At 41.2% G+C, this 24073-nt stretch overlaps 1 protein-coding gene across 2 annotated transcripts in view; it reads right to left on the bottom strand.

Moving 5' to 3' along the window:
* Nucleotides 1-6617: 6617 nt before the first annotated feature.
* NOL4 (nucleolar protein 4) overlaps nucleotides 6618-24073 on the bottom strand; it is a 428096-nt gene continuing 410640 nt past the window's right edge. For both annotated transcript variants that reach the window (XM_073631542.1, XM_073631541.1), the window contains 2 exons: nucleotides 21948-22128; nucleotides 6618-11664 (listed from right to left, as the gene is read on the bottom strand). In XM_073631542.1, coding sequence (XP_073487643.1) covers nucleotides 11471-11664; nucleotides 21948-22128 — 375 coding nt within the window. In that variant the 3' untranslated portion in view covers nucleotides 6618-11470. The remainder of the gene's footprint in view (nucleotides 11665-21947; nucleotides 22129-24073) is intronic.

Here is a 24073-nt window from a genome sequence, read left to right on the forward strand (position 1 = left end):
GTGTGAATGGGGAGCAGGTGTGTTAAATGTTGTGTTATAGCTCTCTTTCTCATACTGGTCACTGGAAGTTGCACCTGGCACCTCATGGCAAAGAACGCTGAGGATCTGAATAAAAGAATTGTTGCTCTACATAAAGATGGCCTAGGCTATAAGAAGATTGCCAAGACCCTGAAACTGAGCTGCAGCACTGTGGCCAAGACCATGCAGCGGTTTAACAGGACAGGTTCCACTCAGAACAGGCCTCACCTTGGTCGACCAAAGAAGTTGAGTGCACATGCTCAGCGTCATATCCAGAGGTTGTCCTTGGGAAATAGACGTATGAGTGCTGCCAGCATTGCTGCAGAGGTTGAAGGGGTGGGGGGTCAGCCTGTCAGTGCTCAGACAATAGGCCACACACTGCATCAAATTGGTCTGCATGGCTGACGTCCCAGAAGGAAGCCCCTTCTAAAGATGGTACACAAGAAAGCCCGCAAACAGTTTGCTGAAGACATGCAGACTAAGAACATGGATTACTGGAACCATGTCCTGTGGTCTGATGAGACCAAGATAAACTTATTTGGTGTTTCTTGCCTACAGACAAGCATGGTGGTGGGAGTGTCATGGTCTGGGGCTGCATGACTGCTGTCGGCACTGGGGAGCTACAGTTCATTGAGGAACTCATGAATGCCAACATGTACTGTGACATAATGAAGCAGAACATGATCCCCTCCCTTCAGGGACTGGGACGCAGGGCAGTATTCCAACATAATGACCCCAACCACACCTCCAAGATGACCACTGCCTTGCTAAAGAAGCTGAGGGTAAAGGTGATGGACTGGCCAAGCATGTCTCCAGACCTAAACCCTATTGAGCATCTGTGGGGCATCCTCAAATGGAAGATGGAGGAGCAGCTCCGTGATGTCATCATGGAAGAGGACTCCAGTGGCAACCTGTGAAGCTCTGGTGAGCTTAAGAGGGTTAAGGCAGAACTGGGAAAATAATGGTGGCCACACAAAATATTGATACTTTGGGCCCAATTTGGACATTTTCACTTAGGGGTGTACTCACTTTTGTTGCCAGCGGTTTAGACATTAATGGCTGTGTGTTGAGTTATTTTGATGGGACAGCAAATTTACACTGTTATACAAGCTGTACACTCACTACTTTACATTGTAGCAAAGTTTCATTTCTTCAGTGTTGTCACATGAAAAGATATAATAAAATATTTACAAAAGTGTGAGGGGTGTATTCACTTTTGTGAGATATTGTACATACTGTCACCATCTATCTTTTCTATTAATCCAGAAATAAACGTACTGTAGACTCTCTAATTTATACCCTTCGAGGTCCGTGCAGTTTACTTTCTGGTCTGATAATTAGTTCCTATGAAAGCTCTTCCCTCTGTCAGTGAATAGTATGCCTAAATTAACACAATGGCTCTTTTCACTGTCATCCAAGTCATTATGTTGTGATTGGTTTCTGGGCTGTCATTTACTATTCTACGCTTTATGTCTCTCCTCTGGTCAAAAGCCTACAGTGTTTCGTATAGAACAATTGTACTATTTATATTAAAGAATATTATGTATTGCATTGTAGCGCTGCATGTGTCATGCATTGAAGAGGTTTATGCTTAGTGTCATGTAATTCATTAAGAATTACTATATTATTGCAGGGTACAGTATTTGTATTTTGCAGTATTAGTATTATTTTTATTTTATTTTTACAGTATTAGCATTTTGCAATGAAATTTAAAGCTGTAATCAACTCTGAAGAAAAAAATTATTTTACTACAGCTAGACAATTTTTAGATGTGGGGAATACAGGAGAAAAAAGGAAATAGCAGCTACCACAATTAAAGATTGATAAACTGCAATATATTAAAAATGTTGTTTTGGGGTTTAATACTGCTATAGTTAACATTTTTAAATTCTATGAGGACCCTAGACAAAACATTGTGTGGTGACCCCCAATGTATCAAGCCAACTGAAAATTTAAAAAGCACTCCAACGCATATATATATATATATATATATATATATATATATATATATATATATATATATATATATATATATATATATATATATATATATATATACACTGTCTATATATATGTTTTGCACTTGGTTGAATGGACGGCGATGTTATGTAAACCATTGCTGCTTCAATGTAATACCCTAAAACCCTCCACCTGTTATTGCCCACACAAACCTCATGTCCTGCAGCAATGTACCCTTATTGAAAACCAGTATATGTCTGTGGTTTAGGAAGTTCCATCTGCATCTGCCCCAGAACCAGTGGTGGCTGGTGCTGGAATGCTTTGGAGGGGGGGGTGCGGGTGGGCCACTCCAAGTCCGTATTCACCCTATGAAGGGAGCCCTCCAGCAGTCACGGCTCCCCTGGTGCCCAGCGAAACGCCTTCTGTGTTGACCCAGTTCTTCTTTTCAGGTTCTGGGTTTTCAGCCTCCTGTTCTGATTGGGTGGGGCATTTGCTGGTATCACTGGGTGGGAGGGTTCGGGTTGCAGTTCTTTGCGCCACGAGGACATTATGGAACAAGCCAACTGAGGCCTCGGGCTCTGGTCATGTGCTTGTGAGGAGGTGACAGACCTGGTAGAGACCTGTTGGTCTGGCGCCCCGCACAGTGGGGCGGATTCTGTGGGCTGGGGCGGTGCCCTTTGGGGACCGGCCGTCACTGCCCAAAACTCAGAAGGAGAGATTGAGTGTTTTATTTATGTGGAAGTCAGTAGGATCTGAGATGTAAGAGTTCGATTACAGGAAGAGGATGGCATTACACTTACAATCATCAAAGGATATAAATGACAGTATATACTCTTAGTACATTTGAACTCCTGTTCAGCTAGCCAGCCCATAAAATTAGCCCTGCATCTCACCTTTTAAGTGGGGGCCCCTAGATGGTGGAGGCCCAGGACCAATTTTCCCTTTTATCTCTCCCCCTTTTAATTCAGACCTGATTATGGCAGGTGAAAGTACTCAGAAAATACTTCAAGCTGGAGATTTTCAAAAATGCCCATATAGTGGTCAGCCTTCATCAATCCAAACATGGCAATTGCTGTGTACAAGCATTTTGTTGGCATTTCAGATACCTGAAAAGACACATAGTATAAAAAGCCCATTACTGATATAATATATATATATTTTTTTTATTGCACACTGAAAATTGTAAATACAGAGTCCCCTGAATGTGCAATGTATCTAATCAGCTGATCTGCCGGTTGTGATAATATTGTTTAAAGATAAAAATTCTTGTGCTACATGCCTAATCAGTGTCTGAGGCTGGGGCTATTTTAAACTCTTGTTAGAGAAAGATTTAACTCTTTATTCGCAATTGCCCCAGCTGAAATCAATGTATTACAAATAAAGCAACTATAGACCAGGAATTACATATCCTTTTAAAAGGGTATTAAAATCGCCCATTCAGCTCCATCTCCTAAGTCTGCCTGCTAACACAACAATACAGTAAAGTAGCAGGCAACTGTGTCGATTTAATAGCCATTACGTGGGCAATAAGCAGAATCGCAGACTATGTGACTATGCTATGCAGCGCTCAATATATTCTAAGTGAAATTTAATTCCTCTGTACACCTCAGGTCACATGTAATACTCACTCCAACCATGACAAAATTATTTTTCCTTCCAATTAACCTTCTGACGTTCTTTTACAGCAATTGGCGTTGTACATAATTTAAAACTTCATTTTTTTATTTCACTAAGGCAACCTTGTAAAGAGAAGCTTTTTGATGTTATTGCTGTTGCTATCGCTGTCTGAATAGACCACTTGAAAATAAATGTCCTTAAATACTTTCTTGTGGCTGTTTTTCTGTAAGTCATATAGGACACAAAATCCTATTATTACTGAAGGATGCTTGGTGTATGAAGGTATAGAGAAGACCTACATTATAGATGGCAGAGTTGCCTTTCTTACTTCATATGTCATCTGGTTAAAAGAAGTAAATAGTAAAAAAAAACAAAAAAAACAAAAACAAAACAACATTCAACTGTTTAAATATTTTATGAAAATGTAAAAGCTCATCAAGTATTATCATATAGGAGTCAATATTGTAACACAAAGTGCCATGGCTATTTACACAATGCAGCAACTCTTAGCAACTAGTTTTCACCTTTCTCATTTCACTGCATTAAACAGCTTGGTTATCATGGGTAGCTATGCTTTGCATATAGCCTATGTAATTTCTGCTACCGCGTGCATTAACATTAAACATTTCAAGTGAAAGGTTTAGAAAACTTTAATCTACATCTTCTTGCGTTGCCTTGTGTGCATCCATGCATGTTTATCAAGGGATATCAAAGGGAATGTAATGATGATTTGTATACGTTTTCTCTATTTATTATGGTCAGGTTAAAAAAAAAATTGTAAATATGTTTTAACAGGTAATATGACATTGCTTTTTTATATGCAGCCAGTAGGTGGGGCTTTTGAGGCTGCTTCTCACATGCTGAAATTTACACACAATGAATGAGACAGGCAAGTGACTCTGTGACTCTTTCCTGTTCCTCCACATGTCTGAGATTTCAGTAGAGACGACATGTATATGTAACAGATATAAAACATCATGGCCCTTCAAAGATCACGCTGCATTTACATGGGTTAAACAGGACAAAGTAGTCCTTCACATAGCTTGTGATCATGTGTAGTGTGCAGGACTCGAGACAAAGCTCAGTAAAAAAGTTCGAAAAAAAACATATCACTGAAAAATCATATTTGTTATCTCTTCACTTGCTTTGTTTTAGCATGGGACAGCAGAATGAAGAGACTAGTCTGATGATCCACTGCCCAGTGTCTGCTACCCCCCTTTCTTCTGATCCCTCTGCTGGCTTTCGATTGCTTAAGATATAAAATTCAGAACACCAACACACAAAGTCATTCCAAACTCTGTCCTGAACTACACCACCAATCTTGTCTCCAAATATCACCTAAACCAGGGGTGCTCAACTTTTTGAAGAGTGAGGGCCACTTAAATTGGTAGTAAACTCATCCTGTCCATTTTCTGCAGTATAAAGCATTACTAAGCACTTAACCAATCACTGTGTGTGAAATCCTTCTAACTTTGTTTGTTTGTAATCCGTCCTGTCACTTTTGATTATGTCACTGCTGCATGCGCATTTTTTTCTTTTTTTACAGCACGCTCGTTGTGTCGTAAGTCCTTTGCTGTCATGCCGGGGCTCCCTTATCTTTAGTGTTCACAGCACAGTTCCGAGATATCGAGATACTTTATTCCCATTCACAAAACGAACAAGCTTGCAAGAATTGCAACTGCGCATGTGTGAGATTACAGAGCAGGAGAAGAAAGGGTGGAAGTCCAGTGCACATCAGATGCAGAAGACAGTAATTAGGATGGCGGTCCCCTATAAGGCTGCTTTCACACTGATGCACTGCGGTTTACCTACACTGTGGGTGCAGCACAGTGCACCTGCGGCTTTCCTGCGGGTTAGCTGCGCTTTGCCATAGACTTCTATTAAATCCTGCAGGTGTGGTGCACTTTCTGAAAGCACTCCAAACCCCCAGGTAATAAAAGTGGTCTATGGCTCAGTGCAGGTAATCCGCAGGCGCACTATGCTGCACCTGTGGATCAGTTTGAATGGAGCCTAGTAACCATTGCAGAACAGATATGCCCATTGCTATCTATATACTGTCATTTTCATAAACTGATGTTTAATTTAATGATCCTTCAGTTTCTGATCTCCAGGAATCCCCCTTACTGCAGGCATCACCGGGCGCTGGCTGTAGAAATGTTGCTGTCCCAGGCGGAGTGCATTTGGTATCACTCTGCCTGGGAAAGTCCTAGGTGAGAGGAGGAGACAAGGGAGCTAGGTAGATGGATTTCTTGAGAGGAGAGGAGAGGATGGTTTAAGTCAGGAGTGTCCAACCGGTGGCCCGCAGAGCCCTCCAATGTGACCTTAGAGCTGGCACTAATGAAGAAGCATTCTGCATGCTTCCTCTACCACTGGCTACATCCCCAAAACTGATGCTCTGGAATGGCAAGTTGTCAATACGCGATCTGGGCTTGCCGACCTGTCATTCCAGAGCAGGAGATCACAGCCACATTAGAGGGCTTTGCGGTCCACCGGTTGGGCACTCCTGACCTAAACCATCCTCTCTGCTCCTCTCAAGAAATCCTTCTACCTAGCTCCCTTGTCTCCTCCTCTCCCCTAGGAATTTCCTATCCTCAGTAACTCCCTACCCCAATCTGTCCAGCTAACTCCTGCTCTGTTCACCTTGATGCAAACCATAAAAACCTCATCTCTTCAGGGAAGCCTATTCTGTCTCCACCTAAATCTGACCCCTTACTTTCGCCATCAGCTGATACCTCACAGTTGTTAACTTTTGTAACACTTGCCCCTCCCTATTAGATTGTAAGCTATATGGGAAGGTCCCTCCAAACCCTCTTGTTTTGAATTGTTTTATATTGGAAAGCTCTGTGCAAATTGTTGGCTCTATATAAATCCTGTGAAATAATAATACCTGTAAGTACAAATACATTTATAACCAAGTACTGAGGTACATATTTTTTAGTGGGAGGCCATAATTCTACTTTATGCCCACAACAAAACAAAAAAATAGGAAACTGTTTTACACATAAATCGATTTATTTATCCAAACAAAACAGAGGAAATGTCAGCCCTCAAATCCAAATCTGTTTTCTTTTTTTGAAATTTGTGGATCTGGTTCCACAACTTAAAGTCGTTTTGTGTAATAATAATGTACAATATATTAAAAATATTCAATAGTTTTTCACATTATATTTCACAAACAGTATCACAAAAGTTTCTTTTTAAGTAAGCAACAATAAATCTAGAAACACTCAAAAAAGCATAGCAATGCCCACAGGTACAAGAAAAAAGTGCACATTACCTAGTCACAATCACAGTCAGTCTATATAAAACAGGTATGTTTATGTACAAAATATCACTGATGCCTTAAACTCATTGTCAAAAATTGAATTACATTTTTACATGAAATAAGGCAAATTCAGGAATGCACAAGGGACATGATATTTAACAAAAGCTAAACAACTAAACAGATATACTGTGCAAAGAACAAAAGTACACTCTACTGCTAAGTGAAAATTATGATTCAGTGCACAAAGAAACACTAAGAACATGTAGACCACGTTGTAAAATAATTAGAGAGGTTGGAAATTTTGTACAGATTTCAGTCTGGTGGGAGGTCATGATTCACACGGTGGGTGTGGGAGGTAACCTATACTTATCCCTTTTATGACTGTTGTTAGCCATGTAAGGGTGATGTCTTAAGCAGTCTATACACTGATTGAAATTGACCCGTTTCAGCAGAGACCAGCCAGATTCCAATCAGTATGTGGCCTTCCCTGTTCGACAGAAGACAATTATTTGCTTGACTGCTGTAGAAGGAACATGGTGGAAAACTTTTTCAATCAGAGGCTCCAGCTACTGATCAGTGTATTCTGACAACTGGCGTGACATTAGGGGAATCGTTCATCCTCCTCATTTGTGTGGAAGGAGGAATCCTTTTTGTTTTTTTCAGCCTCATGGCTGAACAAAAAAAAAAAAACTGGTATAGCCATCTTTAGGCTACAAGATCAAATTGGACCTTACATGGGTCATGTTAGCTTTCTGGTGTGTTAGGCCTTGAACACATGTCATTCCAGTGATTTCAAAAGCATTTAAAAAACTTTCAGCCAGCTTCAAACTAATTTCTAGAGTCCTTTAAAGTAATCTTCAGTTGGGGGGTGTTGTCATGTTGGGGCTTGTTTACAATTGGGCAGAGATCGGTGGTTTCCTCTACAAGAAAACAATTGCTTTTGATGTGTTCTTTTCATACTGTAATGCAAGTGACAGATGTGGAGTGGGAAACTGTGCAGTTAGTGTGAACAAGCCCTTTAAGAAGACCTTAGCAGCCTGTGGAAACTTGTTAGCAGCTTGGTTAAAGTGACAGCACTCCTATAATGATCTGTCTTTAAAGGATACATTCACCTTTTGTAACATGTTGCACGTTACACCCGTATTTAGGGTGTAACATGTAACATATTACTAATGCAGCAGCCCCACTCACCCCCTCAAATCCCCACTGTGACAACGGGTGGGGTGTTCTCTCCCTGCACCCACTGTGACAATTTAAAAGTCACAGGAATCTGTGAATGAAAAAAACAACAAGTCCCCTCTTCCACCCTGGCAGACGGACTTGTAATTCCGTCTGCCACAACAAGTTCATTCACACTGCCTACAGCTCAGACTGTCAGCAACTGTCTGCCTGGACAGAGAGCTCTACGCAGTGTGTGCAGGAGCCTGACATTACACCTGTGATCATCAGATGCTCTGCAGGCTCCTAAGAAAAAAAATGTAATTTTTTTTTACCTGCAAAAATATGTAAAAAGGTGAACTTTGCCTTTAACACCCCCAAACTGGAACTAAAGGGTGCTTTAAAGGCTTCAAGAAAGCTGCATGAAGCTTGCGGTACACACTACTCTTATACAAATGAAACTACATATTCAAGGCTTTATGTGTGTAGTTTTAGATTGCACACATACACACCAATATATAATTTCAGAAATCATTTTGGCGCTGTTGTACAACAATCTAAGGCCAGTTTCACATGGGCTTCAGTTTGTATAACAGCAATGTGAACCACAAGCTTTGACAAAGCATTTGCAGGGCTTTCAGCAAGCTTTGCTGCCGCTTTTAAAGTACCATGCAGCTCAAGTTTGTAAATATTGAACACAGATCCCAATGGGAGTGCTGATGGACACATTAAACAAGATGCTAGCAGACTTCAGCACATCTTGAAGCATGTTGAAAGCCTGCTGAAGCCTGCTAGCAGCTTGCTTAAAGTAGCAACATTTGCAAACTGGAGCTGAATGGTACTTCAACAAAGCTTACTATAAGCTCTGAAAATGCTTTGTCAAAGCCTGATCTTCACACGTCTTTTAAACAAGCTGGAGCCCGTATAAAACAGGCCTATCACAAAACATAACCTTGGGAAATCAGTGTTGCAGGAAACAACAATCATAAGCGTTGGATTACTATCAGATTCCCCAATGTTTTTCTCTGATTGAGATTAAACCATGGTTCACTATTAATAGGAGCCTGTCCTAAATACACTGAACAAAGTGCCTCTATATTAAAGCTGAATTACATATGTTATTATACTTGCATTGAGCTAGCTTGGCTCAATGTAAGTATGCATGTATGATATGCAGAGGGCCAATAGGGATTCTGTAAATGATTGTTGCAGTCTGCACTGTGCAGTGAAAGCTGTGATCTTGTGCAATCTGTGTGAGTGGTTTCCACCCTGGGAGTTGCTTGCTCAGCCCCTCCACCATTCATAGACTATCTTGTATTTTTTTTCAATGAATACCAGGGGATTTCTGATGGGACAAGGTGTGTGTGGGGGGATGCAGTGATGTATGAATTGAAAAAAATCAAAATCCCCATTCTGTTTACCTTTCCATGCCCCCCGTGTTGTCTCTGACTTCGTCTTCGGTTCAGCTCCAGCAGTACTCTTCAGGCAAAATGAGAGCTGTTTTCTTTCCTGTGAGCCCAGGGAGGGGTAGTATAGGTGGGTTAAGTGCCCAGAGTTCCATTTCAAGTGATAAAAATATTCCTCCAAAGTGTCATATTTTTTGCAAACATTTTAAGAATTGCCAGCTCTAGCTTCCAGCAGAACCAGACTCCTGTGCAACAGTCTGCAGCTACACCCCCTGGCATAAGGGTTCCATGGGGGGAAAAAGAGAGGCTACCTCTCCCACCCAATGTGTCGTTAATTATACTTCCATCGCATACAATGAAAAATACACACCAGAGTGCAAATTATCAGATTGTCACTGCAACCTCTTAAGTATTCAGTCATCAATATCCAACCTCAGAGAGAAGGACTTGTACACATGAGAGCAGCAATCATCTTGTGGTGATGACAGAGCAGAACCATACATTCCCTGGGTTGTGCCACCTACAGAGAGCTTGCAATGTATTGGCAGACTTTGTATCCCCACAGTACCCAACCAGACACCAGTGCCAGGGTAAACCTGCTATGCGTATGTACCAATATTGAGAAAGAATACTCCAGACTACAATCTACCTTAAAATATTTTTTTAAATTATATTTGTAAACATACATAATGATTCTGATTTGTAACATTGTCACTTATGTGAAGCTCTGGTCTCTTTTGTGCTCACAAAAAAGAGCTTTTAGTGGCTTTCTGTCACATCTGAAGCTGCATGAATCCTCTGGACCCTCATTAATTCAGGATGGTGCTGGCTCCTGTGATCTGAATGGAATACATGCTCTCTAAGCACAGACTCTCCTAATAGGTTACTTTATCAGACATCTCAGATGAACCAGTCCAACCTGTCTGCAGCTTAACCTGGAGAAGTCATTTACTATGCAGCACACATCATAAAAATCCTTTTGCTGTTGCCTTTATCTAACCTGCCAACGATTCTCAGCTACAAAATCAAGAAGCTGGTGGGTCCCTTCCCTGATCTACCCAAACCCCAACAAACCACATCCATTTTTCTTCCCAAGCCTTGACTCTTCTTTGGTCCAGATCTTAGGACAATTAGGAGGTACAGTACATGTTTATTTTTCTGGAAGGGAATCTATTCTACGGAATATAAGTTTATGAGGTACCAAAGATGTGTGGCTTTTAGGGTTTTGTCGGAAAAAACACGGTTCTCACTCCTTTTTTTGTTTATCTACTTCTATTTACCAGTGTCAGTGCCCATTTCTACCTTGGCACGTAAAGCCAAATACATTATTTTTTCAGAATCACTCAAATCAAAATAACTTATGTGGAAAATGGCTTTTGGACCCGCATTGAGGTAAACGTTCCTCAATCCCATAACCCTTAGTGGATGTTTGCAAAGCGTCGACAACGCTTTCTGTGCGTTCTTAGCAATCAGTAACTACTGGGTTGTACGAAAGGGCAATCGAAAATATTTTCTCACAGGGAATGTGGAAAGATCACTGTCATATAAATTAAAATATCTGCATGAAAAATGACCATATAAAAATCACATCATTTAAAAAATATGCAATCCTTCATTGAAATTTTCTAGTGTGAGCCTAGGTTGGCATTTTACATCCTACCATCTCATCGTGTAGCTTCGGATCCAGAGTCAGTAGAACATTCCACTAATATTGCACTTGGAAATAATTGAACATCTTAGTGTCTTCCATTTGCTCCACTGTTTTGCATGACTTAATGAGCTACAGCCACATATGCAATATTTAAACCGACACACTGAGAACAAAAAAGCTGGACACATCAAAGACCTTTTGGAATGTCAGAGGTCTCGAGTTCACCGGCAGCACCTGAACATCACTTCATGGACTGAAAACAGTGTGGCATTATGGTAATTAACTCCTCTACTCGTCAATGCGGTAACCAAACGGCTCCACTCTGGCATATACACTGTCAACATGTCATTAGTGGAATTTTGGGACTAATCCAGGCCAGGGAAGAGGTTGCATGACTCAGTTCTGCTGTAAGATGAGGTTCTCTAGTTCATCTGCTGAACGTAACAAAAATGCCGCTGATTCCCGGTAGCCAGCCACTAGCTGCTTGACGGCAGTAACTTCTGTAGGATTTAGCTGAGGTCTGGAGCTTGTGTTACTGGATGAGGTGGAGGTAGTTGCTAACTGCCTCTTCATGCTTAGATCTGTCGGCCCTGTAAAAATGCAAATCAGAATTTAATGCATGGCACTATAGCTTCTGTGTCACATTCATAGCTCTATTGTGCAGCCAAGCACTGTCATCTGTATACATTAGTCACGTGTCATTGAAATCACTGACAATGAGACACTAATGGTTTTCAGGTGCAGATAATACAGAAATATTATGGACAGGTCATTCATTTGCTAGAATCTAAAATAAATTTGAAACATATACTGTATGGAATGTGGCATCCCACAAGAAGAGCACAGTCATTGCATAATTGATATTTAGTTTTTTATGTATAGATCACACTGATATATTCATAGAGAACTGGCTACTTTCTTAAACAAATCTGCCTACAGAATAGCAATTTATATGAACCAGCATTATGTGCTTGACATAAGGTGTAGGAGGAAGCAGTGTTACAGATATACAGTGTATCTACCATTTACACAACTGAATGAGCCATGTTGTGATGCTTTATGGCAAATGCAGCAGTTTGTTATATGAACTATAACCTGACACGTAGGCGTGTGTATTATTCAGTATATTAAGAAAAACTTCAATACAGGGGGTCCCCTACTTACAAACATCCGACTTACAAACGACTCCTACTTACAAACGGAGGGAGGCAACAGGAAGTAAGAGGAAATCTACCCCTAGGAAGGGAAATTCACTCCTGTAAGAGTTAATATGGGAAAAAGGTGTCTCCACTGATGCTTTATCACCTATCCTTATTTCCCTAATAACCCCAAATTTTCTAAATCCAATTGTTATTGGGACAGAAAGTGAGGTGAAATCTTCTGAACAGGGGCACAGACAGCAAAACAAACGTTACAGGGGTGATAACCCTTCCCTATGCTATCTACAAAACTTAAAAATAGATTTTTTGGCTGGAGCTACACTTAAAAAAATGTACCTGTTCCGACTTACAAACAGATTCAACTTAAGAACAAACCTAAAGTCCCTATCTTGTTTGTAACCCGGGGACCCCCTGTATGAGATCACTCATATGCAGCTTGGATTCATTTGAATGATAATAGCACCAGAAACAGGGCCAAGAAGACACCACTTGGGATTAGCCGAACACCCCCCGGTTTGGTTCGCACCAGAACATGCGAACACCATTAAAGTATATGGAACACGAACATGAAAAGTGCTAATTTGAAAGGCATTTATGCAAGTGTTTGGGGACCTGGGTACTATCCCAGGGGACATGTATCAATGCAAAAAAAGTTCTAAAATGGCCGTTTTTTTCAGAAGCAGTTAGTTTATTAATGCTTAAAGTGAAATAATAAAAATGAAATATTCCTTTAAATATTGTGCCTGGGGGGTCCCCTTAGTCTACCTGTAAAGTGGCGCATCTTTCTCATGTGTTTTACTGTGCTGCAGCAAAATTACATTTCCAAAGGGAAAAAAATGTCATTTAAAATTGCTCGCGGCTGTAATTTATTGCCGGATCTGCTATCTCTTGGCTGCGACAGCTGTTATATAGGCAACGTGATGTCAGAGAGGGTGTGGTCACCCGTTTACGTCACCGGGTGGCCCTGCCCTTGTCAAAACCAAGAGACAGCAATCGGAGGGACGCCTCCCATCGAGGCGGAGCTTTCTTTTTTTTTTCTGTTTTTCGGGTCCAGGAGCTTTTTTCTCTCTATTTTTTTGGTCCATCTGCGCCGTGATTGAAGATCAATGGACATCGCGGGACACCCTTTTTTATAATAAAGTGTCCTGCGATATCCATCCATCTTCAACCATGGCACCGACAGACCCAAACAACAGAAGAAAAAAAAAGCTCTGCCTCGATGGGAGGCGTCCCTTCGACTGCTGTCTCTTGGCTTTGATAGCTGTTATATAGGCAAGGGCGGGCCACCCGGTGATGTAAACGGGTGACCACACCCTCTCTGACATCACATTGCCTATGTAACAGCTGTCGCAGCCAAGAGATAGCAGTCGGCGGGACGCCTCCCATCGAGGCAGAGATTTCTTCTTTTTTTTTTCAGTTTTTTTGGGTCCGGGCGCCATAATTGAAGATGGATGGACATCACGGGACACTTTTTTTAAATAAAGGAATTGTCAAAAACTGTCTCCTGTCGTTTTTACTTTTTTGACACTTTTTTTGGTGAATGGGTAGGGGTACAATGTACCCCTATCCATTTACATAGGGGGGCCAGGATCTGGGGGCCCCTTGTTAAAGGGGGCTTCCAGATTCCGATAAGCCCCCCCCAAACGCAGACCCCCACAACCACCGCCATTTTCTTTTTAAATTCCCCTTAACCACTTCAATACACTGTGTTATATATACTACACTGCCTGCACTGACTGAATATAGAGTCTACACTGAATATCTAGGCATATCTACACTAAATGCAGAATATATATATATTATATATCAGACATCAATGCACTGCGATCTCGCAGTGCATTATGGAGCGTTCCGTGGTGCTCTTTTGCCGTGAATGCCCCATAATATTCGCTGTTCGGCGAATGGGCAAACACCCGGTGTTCGAGTCGAACTTACGTTTGATTCAAACATGGAGCTCATCCCTAGACACCACTTAAAGAAAACCTGCTATGAGGGAAATCTGTGTGCTGCCATTGCTAACGTTCTGAAAATGTTGCCAGTCTGTAATGCTGATTTTCTGGCTTCCGTGATTTGTGACTCAGTAACCACAAAAAAATAAAAGTAAATACATTTTGTCGCCATACAGAGTAATTGGAAATCTATCAAAGGGGAGCACATGCAAAAAATAAACATTTTGGTAAAGAGAAGAAGTGTTAGAATAATTTTATTACTGTCTGTGCTTTTTGTGGTCACAGAGACAAGAAAAGAGGGAAAATATCTCCAAAGGGGTCAGTGAAAGAGGAAAAGGGAAGGAATAAGGAGGAATAAAAACCTGATAGAAATTTTGCTAAAATCTGTCCAAAGCTACAAAAAATAGGTTTGGCTGGAGTTTGACTTTAAGATCACTATGTTTACATTTTAAATTAGTAGAAAAATCAGTATAATAGAATAGCATGTGCTCTATACTGTAATACACTAACCCTAGCTCATGATACCTAACATACAGACAGTGTTTAAACGCTCCTCCCCCTTTGGATGGCACCCCTCCCTGCATATATAAGTATGTTGGGTTCTAATTGATTATACAAACATTGTCTATAAATATTCAACAGTCAACTGTACAGTGCTTCCACCACATTCAATGGTACTTAACTAGAATACTTGACCACATTCCCCCCTATAGATGTTTTGACCACTAATTTACTTGAGGCCTCCTCGTCCTCCTGAAAAATTGGGTGATCGACTGGCTGCCACCCTCCAACTGGTCATCCGTTTATTTGACCACTTCCTTAACAGAATGCTTGTTTTGTTATGACCTTCTCTCTGTGTAGCCATGACACTTTACAGTTTCTATTGTCCAGTTGTTGTGGCCTTTTCATAATCACTTGCTTTATGACTGTAAACCTCTGCCAATTTTATTGGCAAAATGTTGCAGCCTCATGTCTGTTACATGCATTCTTGCTCAATAAATAAAATGGAAAAAAAAATATTTGCTTGGTTTTTATCACTATCCTCAGAGACAGGTGTAGAGTTAGTGTATCAATGGCACTAAAACAGATTCACAGATGGAAAGGATTTAAAGAGCATCTTAGATAAGGCACATAGAAGCACAAGACTGACAGTAGCGCTGCACGATTCTGGGAAAAATGAGAATTGTGATTCTTTTGCTTAGAATAATGATCACGATTCTCTCACGATTCTTTAAAATGGTTAATTTAAAAAAGAAAAATCAGTTGTAGACGGCGCATGCGCAATCGACCCGCCGCTTGCTCCCGATGCTCCCATGAGGCCTGAACATGTTTCTTCCTGAGGAGGAGGATCTTGCGAGCATTGCAGGATGTCAATCCATGGCGGCGTATTGTGTTACCAATGGTTTGTTTGGTGACTGTGGTCCCAACTGTCTTGAGATCATTCACAAGCTCCTCCCGTGTAGTTCTGGGCTGATCCCTAACTTTTCTCATGGTCATCCTTACCCCATGGGGCGTAATCTTGCATGGAGCTCCAGACTAAGGGCGATTGATGATTATTTTGTATTCCTTCCATTTGCGAATAATCACTCAGTTATCTTCTTCTCACCAAGCTTCTTGCTAATGGTCTTGTAGCCCATTCCAGCCTTGTACAGGTCTACAATCTTGTCCCAGATGTCTTTTGACAGCTCTTTGGTCTTGCCCATAATGGTGAGGTTTGAATGGAAGAAAGAGATTCTGGGGACAGATGTCTTTTATACACATAATGAGTTGTCGTTAGGAGCACCTTCTTAAATTGACAGGACTAATCTGTGTATTAGATGAGCACAAACTGTAGTCAGTCTGTGGGAGCCAGAATTATTGTTGGTTGGTTGGAGATCAATTACTTATTTTACTCACTGAACTGCAACTCAATTTAAAACATTTGTATCATGTGTTTTTTGGGGGAATTTTTGGTTGATATTCTGTCTCTATTATTTAAAATACACCTATGATAACAATTATAGACCCTTCATTTCTTTGTAAGTGGGTAAACTTACAAAATCTGCAGGATATCAAATAATTATTTTCTGGTCAAATGAAGTGCTAATTTTAGGGTGAGCTGGCCTAAATGACATGAGCTACTGTATATTGTGAAATAGGATTTCCACCCATGGATTACAATGACCAGAGATAAAAATCTGGACAGAGAGGACACCTGGATCTACACAAAAATATAACGCATACAAGTACATCCTTATGATATAATTATAAATGGAGTGTCTACTACTCTCTTACCTGGTAAGTTGGTGCCATCTATACAAGAAACCATAAAATAACCCTTCATTGAAGTATAGGAAAACAAACAAAAACACGGACAATGGCAGCTACAAAAATTGTGTATCTATGGTGACGTTTTACTCATCCTATACTATCCTGTCTACTGTAAGACTGGCCATTATACAATTTTCTGGTTCTTTAGATTTAAAACATCATAATATGAGCTAAGCCTAAACAATTTCACTTTGTATGCAAACAGGCAGGCCCCTGTACTACATAGTTGAAGGTAAATCTAACGTAAATTGAGCTAGAAAATTGTATAATGTATGGCCAGCTTAAGCAAGCTTTTAAAATGATCCATGTTTGAAGAGAGGCAGATATGTCTTGATTATTACAATTTATAACTAAAATGACTATAAGTGACGTATAAACAAAGCTTTATTCATTTACAAAATGCATCAACACACAGTTGGTTCAACAAAAAACATTGTAGCAAGTTCAAGAGGCTAAATTATAAATGTTGGAAAAAACAACATGGGAAAAAGTCTAATGCCCTGTACACACGGTCGGATTTTCCGATGGAAAATGTGTGATAGGACCTTGTTGTCGGAAATTCTGACCGTGTGTAGGCTCCATCACACATTTTCCATCGGATTTTCCGACACACAAAGTTTGAGAGCAGGATATAAAATTTTCTGACAACAAAATCCATTGTCGGAAATTCCGATCGTGTGTACACAAATCCGACGGACAAAGTACCATGCATGCTCAGAATAAATAAAGAGATGAAAGCTATTGGCTACTGCCCCGTTTATAGTCCCGACGTATGTGTTTTACGTCACCGCGTTTAGAACGATCGGATTTTCCAACAACTTTGTGTGACCGTGTGTATGCAAGACAAGTTTGAGCCAACATCTGTCGGAAAAAATCCTAGGATTTTGTTGTCGGAATATCCGAACAAAGTCCGACCGTGTGTACGAGGCATAACTGTTGCCACTTTAAATGTTTTGTATTAACAATGGTTTTATTCTTTAAAGAGACTCTGTCATTAGAGAATCATCGAGGCTGCCATCAGAGAAGGTTTGTTCCCTGGCCTGTCATGCTGATACTTTGGCTTTAGTCATGTCTGAGTCCCTGACAAGTATACATATCTCAAATTTTGAGATGCTCGTGTCTGTGACATAGGAATGTAAATATTTTCTTGGGATCTGAAAGGCCATGTTGTCTGAAATATAGCCCACAAATAGAAAACTATGCTTCTGCTACTCACATTTTAAAATTGTTTGACTGCAGAGAAGCATGCAAAACAGAGGGTGCTTCTCTGGTACCTACATTGTGCCTGCTATAGTATTCCTTCTTTGAAGGTGCATGGAGTCTATGCATTTTCAATGCAGTCACTGATGAGTGGCACAGAGCATTAGCTATGTAGCTGCAAAGGTTAAATCATTTACAATGAGTTGATTTCCCACAAAATCAATAGCTGCTAGTGTTTTCCACTACAGGGACATTACCACACATTTGTATTGCTAACACAGTAAATGTGTTGTTTAATGCTTAGTTTGATTTAATGTAACAAGAGTGATTAATTGGAAATGACAACTTTCTTGGGTCCTTTTCAACCCTTTAGAATACCGGATGTTTGTAGTGGCCCTGCTGCAGCCCTTGAAGGGAACCTGTACTCAAAAATGTGTAGGCAGCCTTGATGATCTGAAAATGTTATTTGTTTCTGACTTCAACTCTAACCTGGAAAAAACAAGTACCAAGTCAAGTCAGCACTCCTAATAAACATACTTATTCTGGGACAGGAATTGAGAAAAAATTAAAGTGATTGTAAAGCTTTCTTTTTTTTTAAATAAAAGAACAAATACATATTACGTGCTCTGTCCAATGGTTTTTCACAGAGCAGCTGCGATCTTCCTCTTTTGAGTTCCCACACTGGTGATTCTGACTCATCCTCTTCTGTAAGTTTCCCTATAAAGCCGTTTTATTGTGGGCACTCGAGCAGGCTTACTCCCGAGTCATCCTGTCTGTGTCTATTGACAAAGACAGCATGGCTCAGCCCTGTCCCCTGATCACAGAATTTGATTGACAGCTGTAGGGGCCAAAAGCTCCTGCTTCTATCAATCTGCCCTGTGAACAAGGGGAGAGACACTGCTCTCAGGCATAGTGCTGGATTGAGAATGGGCTCAGGTAAACTTAAGGGGGTGAGGGATTCTATGATACAGAAGGTTTTTTATCTTAAAGAGGATGTCCAGCACCCCCCCCACGAAAATTTAAAAGTTAGCAGCTACAAATACTGCAGCTGCTGACTTTTAATATATGGACACCTACCTGTCCAGGGAGCTTGCGATGTCGGCACCGCAGCCGATCTTCGAATTGGATGTCGGGTGCAGCCGCTGCCATTCCCGGTAAGGGAACCCGGCAGTAAAGCCTTTCGGCTTCACAGCCAGGTCCCTACTGTGCATGCGCGAAACACGCTGCACTTTCTAATTGGTGTGGCGGCGGAGGAAGGAGGAGGGGGCTGAACTTCCGAGGGATGGGGCCATGTCTGCCGGAAGTGGGGAACGGAACCTGTCAAAAACAGGTACCTGCCCCCCCCCGAAAGGTGCCAAATGTAAAAAAAAAATTAACCCTTTCGCCACCAAGTCTGTATGTCGTACGGACCTAACAGTGGAGGGTATCACACACAGTCTGGTGGCTGCAGCCAGACTCCTGACTCCTGCCTGTCAGGTGGGAGCATTCGGGCGGCTCAGCTGCGCCTGATCGCTTGCGCACACCCCCGGTACCGCCGACACCCCCTGCCGCCGCATCCCGCCATGCTTACTGGGCTCCGATTGCCCTTCGGTGGGCCCGTGAGCTCCATGGCAGGTGGGGGTGGCTGAAGAGGAAGGAGAAGAGAAGACACAAGTCCGCTCTCCTCCCCTTCTTCATCTCTGACGTCACTTCCGGGTCAAGCTCTCGGTGTCCCTGGCTAGCTCAGCCGGGAAATAATGTTTTGCAATGCAATCTGCATTGCAAAACATTTAGTGGAGTACAGGGGAGACATGCAGGGACCCTGAATATCTCAATAAAGAGAACCTGTCACCAAAAAAAAAAAATCACATTGAGGACTTTGTGTCCCCTATGTGATGAAAAAAAAAGTTACACCCAAGTACATAAACCCCCCCAAAAGAATTTTGAGGCCACCCCCACCCCCACATATACACATGCACGAACATAAACGCATGCGTCGGGGCACCTACGTGTGAAAACGTTGATTGCGATACACGTTACATATCGCCGCACACGCTAGAATGAGAGCAATAATTCTAACACAAGACCTCCTCCGTAACACTAAACTGATACTTATAGGGGGCTTTTGAACCGTCGCCTATTGAAAACATAGGGTACTGAAGTCTGATGCCATTTTGCGGGTGCATAAAAATTTAAGGTTTGGCATGTTGGGTATCTATTTATATTTTACCAAAAATGTGGGTAGTTTACTGCGTTTGTTTGCCTTAAAATGTGTGTGTTTTTTACTGAAATTTTGTGTTTCCTAGACCTTTGTGGTAATATCGTGTGACATAAAAAAATGGAACTACCACTATTTTATTCTCTATGGTATCTGATTTTTCAGAAAATATATTCAATATTTATGGGTTTTGTGCAATCTTCAGGCCTAAAATTATTTTTTCAACGTGTGCAAACACCGCAAAAACAGCCCTGGCACTGAAAGAGTTAAACTTTAATACCGCTTTAAAACCACTGGAATAGCTTCATAGCCAGTAAATCAATATTTTCCTCTGTTTGATTTGCTTTTTGTTTTAAAATGTATACGCAAGAATATATACGCTATATTACCAAAAGTATTGGGACACCTGCCTTTACACGCACATGAAGTTTAATGGCATCCCAGTCTTTGTCTGTAGGGTTCAATATTGAGTTGGCCCACCCTTTGCAATTATAACAGCTTCAACTCTTCTGGGAAGGCTGTCCACATGGTTTAGAAGTATGTCTATGAGGATGTTTGACCATTCTTCCAGAAGCGAATTTGTGAAGTTTGGCACTAATGTGGACGAAAAGGCCTTTCTCGCAGTCTCCACTCTAATTCATCCCAAAGGTGTTCTATCGGTTGAGGACAGGACTCCATGGAGGCCAGTTAAGTTCTTCTACCCCAAACTCGCTCATTCATGTCTTTATGGACCTTGCTTTGTGCACTGGTCCAAATCATTTGGTGGAGGGGGGATTATGACGTGGGGTTGTTTTTCAGGGGCTGAGCTTGGCCCCTTAGTTCCAGTGAAGGGAACTTATAAGGCATCAGCATACCAAGACATTTTGGACAATTTCATGCTCCCAACTTTGTGGGAACAGTTTGGGGATGGCCCCGTCCTGTTCCAAAATGACTGCGCACCAGAGCACAAAGCAAGGACCATAAAGACATGGATGAGCGATTTTGAGGAGGAGGAACTTGATTGGCCTGCACAGAGTCCTGACCTCAACCTGATAGAACACCTTTGGGATGAATTAGAGCAGAGAATGCGAGCCAGGCTTCTCGTCCACATCAGTGCCTTACCTCACAAATGCGCTTCTGAAAGAATGGTCAAACATTCACATACTCCTAAACCTTGTGGACAGCTTTCCCAGAAGAATTGAAGCTGTTATAGCTGCAAAGGGTGGGCAAACTCAACAGTAAACCCTACAGACTAAGACTGGGATGCCATTAAACTTCATGTGCGTGTAAAGGCAGGTGTCCCAATACTTTTGGTAATATAGTGTATATAGTGACATAAACAGCTTTCTTGTTTAGTGACGAAAAGTTTAGTAAATCATAATAATAGTGTGGGTTATTGAAAAATGTTGTCAGCACCACTTTTTTGTTGCTCTTGTGAAAACTGGCATTATCTATAAAATTTAGTAAAGACTTGTGTTTGCAGTCTGGCCAGCCAAATATTAAGAACATCAGTGATGATAAGTCTGGTTTACATTACTGTACAAAGTTGCTGGGACTATGGGGCTGTTCTGAGTTTAGTGAATTTTAAACAGTATGCTTATGTCCCATAGACTTGGATGGGACATACTCGTACTGCAGGGGCATTATCCCATTCAGGTGCATAGAATATTAATGCACAGACAAGGGAAGCCCAGCACTAAATATTTACTGACCAGGAGGCTGCTGCCATTGGAGGAGGTAAGTAATCAACTTTGGACGGTGGGGTGGCTCAGCCTAGCTAAGGAGCCAGAAGGGGGGCTCACTTTTGTTTTTTTTTACATAACCGCTGAATTTGTCTTTTAAGACCTCTAAAGTCATTTGCATGCAAAATGTTAGTTTTTGTTGTTCTTATAATGTGTATGAAAAATGATATGCTTCAAAGGAGAAAAACAACTACAACATGAAATACTTACATAGGTGGTGTAATTTTTAAAATACAATCCCAGTACAGTACCATTATACACATTTACTTTTCTAAAATTGTAAACATTAGAGCATAAATAACACAAGGCTAAAAGGTAAAATCTAATGCAACTCACCACTGTTCGAAGTATCCGAGAGATTTAGTAGGCCACCCCCTAGCCCCCGGTAACTATGGTAACTGTAGGTCCCATTCCCATTGATGTATAACACCTCTTGCGTGCTGGATACCGCGGACGTGGAATAAGTGACCTGTGCATTCTCTTGTTTCAATGGTTTGTCGGGTACTGCTGGTTCATCCTGCAAAGACAATTTGTGAACATACGTGTCACTGGAAAATAAGTTCGGTTTTACCAGATACAAACATACAAATAATTTCATATTTCTAATTAAATGACCTCCAATATATAAAATGCCCTCAGTTAGGGCTGCTGAAGAGGGCAGCAAGGCCTACGCACTACCTGAGTATTTATGGAAGAACTATTTTTGGGATGACATTAAAAGAATTCCACTTTCTATGATTGACTTTGTAATGCAGGGCTGGTGGTGCCCATTGTCCTTTAGTGAGGATGGTTATTCAGTGTAGTTTTAGTTATTAATGTTTAGGGCTGCTAATTTATCTGGGGAAAACATTGGTCATATTAATAACACTGGCAACAAGTCTCATTTTTTTATTTTTACCAGCCAGGCAGGTAAAATACTGATCAGACGACAGCACTACCTTCAGCTAATGCATTTTATAATATGCCTAGTCACACCAACAATCCTGCAAGTCCTCACAAGGATAGCCCCAAAAAATGCAAACAAAATCCTTAATTTCTTCCATATGTGACACCATTGCTGGCCAGATGAGTGCGATGGCCCTTCATTGCTGATAAAGTACTGCAGAATTTAAGTTGCAAGAGAAGGAGCGACATTTCCCTCATCCAGCTGGTGAAGGAGCAACACATGGAAGTAGGTGAGTATTTCATTTCCCTATTCCCCAGTTCTCATCAGCAACAGGATCACTAGTGTTAAAAGCGAAGTTCACATTTTTGGGCAGAATTTCATGCATTAAATAGAAGACTTTTCTTATGTATTTTCTGCCCAATCCATCCCAATATGCTTATCTCTCACTTACCTAGTCCATGGCAGCTTTGAATCTGTTCACTGTTCAAAATTCTAAAAAAGGTTTCTAAGCCCATTATTTCCTGTGGCATCATTTGACCTTCCAGGAACCTTCATATCCCATCATGCATTGCCTTACTGAATCAAAGAATAGGGTGTATTTACTTTTATAGACAACGTCTTCCTCTTTACTATACCACCTCTTTTTTTATTTCCACCCACTTTCCTACTTTTTCCTTTAACCTCTTCGCGCTAAGCACCGAGTGGCCGCATATTTGTGTGCAATAGCGCTGATAGAGCTGTACTGAGAGCATGCACCCAGCGCGCTCCCGGCACAGTTACCGGCGGCTAACTGAAAGCTCCCATTCGCTACTTGTGATCGGGAGCTTTCCGATCATGTAACAGCCAATCACAGTGGTCACATGGCCATAAGTCCCGCCTCCCGGCAGTCTAAAGGGCATTACACTGTACAATCTAGTTGTATAATCTCCTTTAGATCTACCATCATCCATAGTGTGCAAGGGCCTGCCTGATTTGATACCAATTAAATGGATTGTTCAGGTGGGTCCTTCTATTACAAAGTTTTGGTAAATCTAAAGGAAATTGTACAGAGATTGTACCAGACTGCAAAGTGTATGGTCAGCTTAACATGGGTGGGAGACATTCAGCTGTCTTGTAATCCAGGTGCAGCTCAGGGAGGGGGAGGGTGTAAACACACTAATTTCACTTTCAGACCCCATTCACACAGTGTAGTGGGAGCACATGTTTTTTGGTGTGGTTTTCCCACGATATGCTTATGGCAGCCCATTGATTTCAATGGGCTGCCCTATGCACGGCAAACGCAGCAAAGTAGCTCATGGGGCACTTTAGGGTTTTGTGGTTTGCAAATTTTTACTGCACATTTGTCACGCATTTTAGCACTCAACAAAATGTGGGTTAGCTTCTGCATTTGGGGTGCTGTTAACTATTAATGCACCGAAAAAGTGCAATTAGTTCATTTTAGGTATATAAAGGTGGCTATACACTATATAATCTGTTTGTACAAATTCTGTACAACCAACTTTAGATTTACCAAAACTATATAATAGGAGGACACACCTACAGTATCTACCCAAACACTCTGTATCCAATCAGGCAG

The sequence above is a fragment of the Aquarana catesbeiana genome, linkage group LG05 (genome assembly GCF_042186555.1).
Source record: "Aquarana catesbeiana isolate 2022-GZ linkage group LG05, ASM4218655v1, whole genome shotgun sequence".
NCBI classification, from domain to species: Eukaryota; Metazoa; Chordata; class Amphibia; order Anura; family Ranidae; genus Aquarana; species Aquarana catesbeiana.